At 32.1% G+C, this 7118-nt stretch overlaps 1 protein-coding gene across 1 annotated transcript; it reads right to left on the reverse strand.

Annotated features, from left to right (window-relative positions):
- Positions 1 to 1227: 1227 nt before the first annotated feature.
- On the reverse strand, positions 1228 to 5221 carry LOC143617451 (3beta,22alpha-dihydroxysteroid 3-dehydrogenase-like). The gene is made up of 8 exons (XM_077090004.1): positions 4698 to 5221; positions 3542 to 3691; positions 3022 to 3276; positions 2333 to 2419; positions 2025 to 2103; positions 1828 to 1934; positions 1616 to 1734; positions 1228 to 1333 (listed from the first exon to the last, which is right to left on the reverse strand). Exons 1-8 carry the CDS (start codon positions 5205 to 5207, stop codon positions 1228 to 1230), a joined length of 1413 nt encoding a protein of 470 aa, XP_076946119.1. The 5' UTR covers positions 5208 to 5221.
- Between the last annotated feature and the right edge of the window lie 1897 nt (positions 5222 to 7118).

The raw sequence follows: 7118 nt of genomic DNA on the forward strand, positions 1-7118 counted from the left end.
AAGTACACACATAACTCTATCTATTATAAACATAGGTCACTAGTTTTTATACGATAATGGTTCATAAATCATTATTCAACTAATTTAATAATTCACTGTTTGATCTTAAACTTATTATAGATATTTAATGATTTATATGTTTTTTAAGAAAGTATGGTCAAATTTTCTATATTTAATAGTAAAATTAGATACAATGGGTTAGTAAAATTATTGTTATGCAAATTACATTAAATACTTTTTTTCATATGGGTTACAACTAATGGGCCATACAAAATAAACCCATGACCAATGAATAGTATGGATTAAAAAGAGTGGAGATTAGAAAATAGAAGGAAATTAAAGTTAAGATTGAATATGGTTATGACACATCATCATTATTATTTTTGTTTATTAGTATAGGTAGATTAATAATATTCATGTCTTTATATTACTATTTGTTTCTTTAAGCCTGACTTATTTTTGAGCCAACCCGTATTGACCCATATTTTGCATCATCTGGTGAAAATTTCTGGATCCACCATTAAGATTATTACCTAGTATGATATCATGTGTTGGCAAAGTGTGAAGTCTAGAGCGGCAAAGTGTTAAATTTTGTAATTGGTTTCACCAATATCTAGAGGAAGAGGAGGTATTTATCATTTTTAAATTTTAACTTAATAAATTTTGTTTTTGAAAAATACTTAGAAAAGTTTAATGAAGTAAGGTGTTTGAATTTTGTTAAAACTATACACACTAGCAAGAGACGGTCTTGGTACGTGTTTTGGTGTGAGCTGATAGGTATCCTTGGGCTATCTGATAAAGCACTAGTAGAGTACCATAGGGTAGTAAGAATTTCATTGCAACGAATTTAATAAAGTCTTCCGCCGTGTTATGCGTAAACGGTAAACCCAATAAGTCATTGATTCAGATTTTAAGTTGTGACATCTGTTTTGACCGGTTTCATGGCCAGCCCAACCTGTCCGTTTTGAAAAGCTTATTATTTACCTCTTAATTTAGAAGTCTTTTTATTTAATCCTATATACTTACATCATAATGTATATCATGTTAGCTTTCTCAAGGCATTGGATATACATAATAAATGTTAATGCAAGAGAATGAAAAAGATTATTGATATGACCTTGCAAAATTATATCGCCCTAAACGTATGACACATTTTTTAATCTTCAAAATTATAACCCATTCTCCTTTTCCTTCTTTTTTTCTCTTAGGGGTATTTTACTCCTTGCATCACTCTACTACTACTACATTACGATGCTGCACGATGATAGGATACCGCTTTTGTGTCCTTGTCGTCGGGAAAAATACCAACTTATCTTCTTCTACGGGTATCCAACTGAAAAGAAAATTCGATTTTAAGCATTTACTTTAGTTCATAAACGGAACACATTAAGTACTAGAAAATAGACAGACAATTAAGATATAATCAAAAAAAATTTGAATGGAAATATATAGTCAAATCTATGTAGAAAATTATGTAAATCGCGTAAACATGTGTACATGTTTAATTATGATAACTGCTATGCATATTACATAGTCAAGAAAACGCGGTTTTTGTAATTTTCTACTTAGAAATAATTATTTTTTAAACATGTTCCCTACTTTTTATGTATATTACCTGAAACGAGTGATGAGATGATGAAGAAAAACAGATAGTGCGACCCTTGCTAGCTCGTAACCTGGGCATCGCCTTGGTCCGCCACCAAAAGGCATAAAGTTTGTCAGGTCCGAAGTTTTCTGCTTGCATAATTATATAAAACCGAAAATTAATTTACATTAATTTAACATGATACATTTATTGTTTTCAAATAAACAGAGATAAATTAAAACCTGCCATCTCCAAGGGTTGAAAACACGAGCATCCTCGAAATTGTCTTGAGCAAGATGAACAGCTCGAAGCGAAGCAAACACTTTTGATCCTTTTGGAATCGTATAATCTATTTAAAAGAAAACAAAATCAAATAAAAAATCAGTAATTGAATTTCATGTAACTACACACTTAATGCATACATAAAAACCAGTTGTACCTTTAATCTTGACATCGGACATTGCTCTCCTAAAGACACCACTAATTATGTTGGAGAGCCTCAAAGTCTCGTTAACAACCTGGAAGAACAGCAAAACATAAGATCTTGTTTTTATTTATATCAGTTTCATTTATTTTTGATTGTATGATTAATTCATTCTAACAAATTTGTATTAAATTATATAAATAAAACCCTTAACATTTTAAAGATTGTAAAAAAATGTAAATTCATGTATATTTTTAAAAATGAATTACCATTGTCTCGTTAAAATGAATAATTTACAAACACTACAGATTTAGGCAACTTACGCATTGTGTGAAAGGCATAGACTTGTAATCGTCCCATTCAAGAGCCATCGATGCACCTTTTTTCGTTCTAATTTCTTCATGTTCTTCCTACAAGTATAAGATTTGAAAATAAGTGATTAATAAAAGAAAGTGTATGATGTAGATTGAACATAAATGAAACGTGTTGCATGTTTGGTGTAAAAAAGAACTCTTGTACAATTTATCTACGGATGACAAACCAAACAAAATCATTGGTGAACTTTGTGTATGTTTAATCGCATACTTAATTATAAATTTATAACTTAAGGCCAATGTTCAAATGTCTTGGGTTAGTATAACTTTCACAATTCACATCAAATTATTTGATGAAGATATTAGATAGGATATTGTGAATGTGGAGGCATTTGAGTCAAGGCCCACATACATTTGACCTATTGGGCTTGATCCACTGTATACCTATTATTTTCTTTAGCCAGTGGCTTCTTCTCTCTTAATTCCAATTTTGTCCTTAACTTATAACTTTTCTAACACATTGTGTACTTTATAACCTTTTCTCCAATTTGATATTTTTCCATAGACTTTTCGAATAAATCTTTGTACTTTTCTTATAATGTAGTTACCTATTTTAATACTTTCCAAAATGAAATAAAAAAAATCACAATATACTCAAGTTAAATATGTATGTCACAAATATATGATAGAACACAAACCTTAAGCTGAGCAAGAGCCGAAGGTGTGTCCGTGAGGAACTTAACCGCAAGAGTCATGGTGGTTGATGTGGTGTCATAACCCGCAACCAATAGAGACACCAAGAAGTCCACAATCTCCTCATCAGAGAAGGTGATATCATCACAATCACTATCAAACAATGCCGCCAGCATATCATTCTTCTTCACTCCTTTTTCCCTTTCTACCCTCCGCTCTCTCACCACCAAATGTAGCGCCTCCGTCACCCTCTTCCGTGCCTTCAAAAACATAATGTCATAACACATTAGTTCCAACATATATTTTTTTCTTAATTTAGGGGGTGTTTGGGATTGCTTATTTTCACCAACTTATAACTTATAAACTTTTTGAAAAGTAATAAGGTGTTTGGGATTGCTTATATTGTGAGAGGAAAAGTTCCATAAGTTATACTTTTGTAACTTATTAACTTAATGAAAAGTTATAAGGAGGTAAAATAAGGAATCCCTAACACCCCCTTAATATAAAAATTGAAATAACGAGTACCTGAATAGCACGACGATAAGTGAGGGAAAAGAAGGGGATAGGAATGCAAAAGAAACCTTCGATTACAAGCATATACTCTTTCCTTAAATTCTCCGTCCACTCGCACGGGTCAATACTCAATAGTTGTTTCAATGTCAACTCAAATGTTATCTACACAAAAGGAAAAAAGAAAAGAGCATGTTGATTCATAATTGATGATTAACAACATTATTACATGTTTTTTTTTATGATTCCCACTTTGTCGCCCTTTTAGATTTACACATGGAATGGAATAAACACAATGATTCCCCCTTCCATTACTTTACATCAAGTAGTTGGAAACTAGATTGGGATTGGGCACATGACCAAACACAACACTTCATCTTATACTATCATTTAAATAATACTTAAAGCATTATATCTTCTAAAAAAATTATTAAAAAAGAAAAATCAAAACCCTTATCTTCATTTTAGGAATATATATATATTATTTTTTATTTATTTATATATATAAAAATAATATCTTAGACCAAAGAGCCCACATGAAATTTAGCCCTGTCAATCTGTCACAATCGATTGCACCTTGCTCCTAACTTGGACTACTTGTCAAACTTGCCCGCTTCAAACCGGGTTAACTCATATTCTCACCATTCTAGCTGAAAATACCGTGCGCATGATTAAAAAAAAAAAAACTTATCTGAAACTGAAAAAAAGTATCTAAACAAAAACTATTGGGTTGGTTTTCTCTGTTTGTAAAAACTGAAATTACAGTTCGATTTTCGATTTTGCATGTATAAGAAACCAAGAAAACCAAACCAAACCAAACTAAATCGAATTTAAAATTTTTTAATTTTTTTTTCCTATTTTAAGTAAATTATAAAAAATTAATAACTACGAAACTCAAATTGTTTAGCACAAACGTATAACAATCAATAATAATTTATTACTGTAATTAGCAAAATAACATAGGCCCAGATTCACTTTTCTAAACCAAAATTTTCAAGCTTAGATGATAAAGCTAGATAGACATAAACATAGCCCGAAACAAAAAAACCAAAACCGAACGATTTTCTAAAATTTAAAAATCATAAGTTCTGATTTTTTTACTCGATTTTATCCCAAAACCGATCCAAACCTACCCGCGCATACCCGCCCATACACAAAACCAAAATATTACCTTTTTGGCTTCTTCCATGAGAAATATCCGTCCGGTCCAATTATCCAGATTCAGGCGAACCAACCGGTCTATATCCACCAGCAAATGATCCTTAATAATCGTCGAATTAGCGAAACTCATCGTCAACGAATGCATTCTCCGGTGCAGGCTCCCTCTCATCAGCAACAACGAGTGTTTCCCAACCAAATTCGCAATTGAACCCGGATAACTCGACTCGAAAAACCTTCCTTCATTCTGCAAAATAAACCGGTTCGACTCGGCGTCAGCCGTAAACACGGTTCTCTCACTGAACACATGCGTAGTAAACACGGAGCCGTATTTCAACACCCGGGTGTCGATAAACGGCTCCGGGTTCTCCGTCTTGTATGCGGCGATTAATTGAAGCGTTTCGCCGATTAAAGGCAACCCGATGCTACCCGGCGGAGACCCGGGTTTCCGCCGGGTGGCGGTGAAGAGGAGGAAGGTGATGGTAGAGAGAGAAAGAGTGATGATGAGAGAGAGTATAATCATAATGATAATGGTAATTGATTGAGATTACAAGAGAAGTGAAGTGTATGGTATTGAAGGTGTTTGTTTCTCTCTCACGCAGTTGGTGTGTGTGTTGCAGATGAAGCTGATTACACAGAATGTAAAAAGGAGACAATGAAGGGGAGAATGAATGTGATGTCGGTATCATTTTGGAGGTTTTATAAAGTTTTTATAATTTTGAATTTATAGAATCTTTTTATTTATTTTTATTATTATCATAAAGTTTTAGTCGACTCATTTTAGGTAATAAATTGAGAATGACCAAAATGGTTATTTTCTTATCCTTTAAAAGTTGATTAAATGTTTATTTGACCAGCTTTTACAAAGGATGTCTGTTGGAATTTTGTCGACACGTCACATTTTCAATCATTAAACGACGAGATTGTCAGCTAACAAGACAACGTCATCTGTTAGTACGTCAGCAAAATCTCACCGACTAGATGGGACTTTTTAATAAACATAGCGAAACGACGGAAAATGAACAAGTGGCGAGTTATTGTTGGTTAAAATGACGTGATTTAACTATTAAAAAAGCGACGAATTAATGGGATTTTCAATGAATATTGATGAAGTGGATAAGTGTATATTTAATTAACTTTAATTAGTAAAGTGGAGATTTTTGGTCATTAATTTGAAAATCTTTTCAATTCAATTATGTTGTGATTCTCCTTTTAATGCAATGCAATAAGTTTTTTGTTTTGTTTTTGAAGTGCGTGATGCAATAAAGTTACTATATACATTGTCTATTTTAGAAAAGAAAATTATTCAAAATTTAAAAATCTTATTTTTAACATAGTTCAAAAGCTGATGATAATCTTTTGTCATTGAATCACTTCGTAAGTAATATCTAGGCATTCTATATTTTTGGTTGTTTTAAAAAAACATAGTTCATCATTATAAAGATATTTCAATTTAAGGCGTTATTAACAAAATCAAGCCCGTTAAATGCATTACAAAAAATTATTATTATGGTACTTTTTTGACGGTTTATTTTAGTTAAAAAATTGATGTTTTAGATGGTAACAATTAAAATAATTTAAAACTAGTGTGAATAGGATGTGGAAAAAAAAAACTAATCCTTCAACCTTTACCTGAACCAGTTTGGACCAGATATCAACAAAATCGGTTTGGACTCGATTGATACTATCGCTTGGAACAAGTTTTTGATTTTATTTTTTTCTTTTCTTCTTTTTTTTTTTTTTTTTTTGGTTTTTGTAGAAGAATCGGTTTGGACCAACCAGTTGTGACCGGATGACAAGAAACCGATTTGAAATCGTTTAAAAAATATTAGTTGTTAGCTAACGCTTTTTGGCCGCTTTTTATATCCAACTTCGATTTTTGGATGTGCTATATACCATTTTGTCCCCATGCGTTAGTATAAAATACAGTCTCAAAGGTTTAACTATGACAATTGAAAAGTGAGCCATCATCTATTGGTGACGGTGCATGCTCAAACGAAATGTTAATTGTATACGATAGAAATCATTTGTTATCGTTGTGATATTTAACCAGCAAATAGCAATCGAGAACTTTTACAACCATTCGATTTATGTGAGATGTCAAAAATGTAAAATGTACTAGTTGCAAGAAATGTGGTGCATTTTCAAACCTGTGTCAAATATGAGAATCCATATAACAAAACATATCAGGCGTTAAAAGACACTCCCACTCAAAGGTCAGTCATCAATTGAACACGATAGAAATCTTCGAAAAATCGATGCAAATATAGTCTGGGGCAAATTTGCAAAGTTCGTGATTCAAGAGGGTTTGTCATTCCACCACTTTGACAACTCTTGTTTGACCAAAATGTCTCGAGAAATTCTCCAACCACTTTACAACAAAGCAAATTTTTCTTCTCTTAAACGTGATTATTTAAAGTTGTGGTAAAAGGAA

The sequence above is a fragment of the Bidens hawaiensis genome, unplaced genomic scaffold (genome assembly GCF_021521415.1).
Source record: "Bidens hawaiensis isolate Kalapana, Puna unplaced genomic scaffold, B.hawaiensis_p1.1 tig00054840_1, whole genome shotgun sequence".
NCBI classification, from domain to species: domain Eukaryota; kingdom Viridiplantae; phylum Streptophyta; class Magnoliopsida; order Asterales; family Asteraceae; genus Bidens; species Bidens hawaiensis.

What these genes read in the sequence shown, in the direction of transcription:
- LOC143617451 (XM_077090004.1), bottom strand. Translation starts at nt 5,207, where the DNA reads ATGATTATACTCTCTCTCATCATCACTCTTTCTCTCTCTACCATCACC. An exon ending in CGGCTCTTGCTCAGCTTAAG is followed by an intron (nt 2,420 to 3,021) that starts GTTTGTGTTCTA and finishes TTATACTTGTAG; the next exon opens with GAAGAACATGAAGAAATTAG. An exon ending in TCAACCCTTGGAGATGGCAG is followed by an intron (nt 1,735 to 1,827) that starts GTTTTAATTTAT and finishes TTATGCAAGCAG; the next exon opens with AAAACTTCGGACCTGACAAA.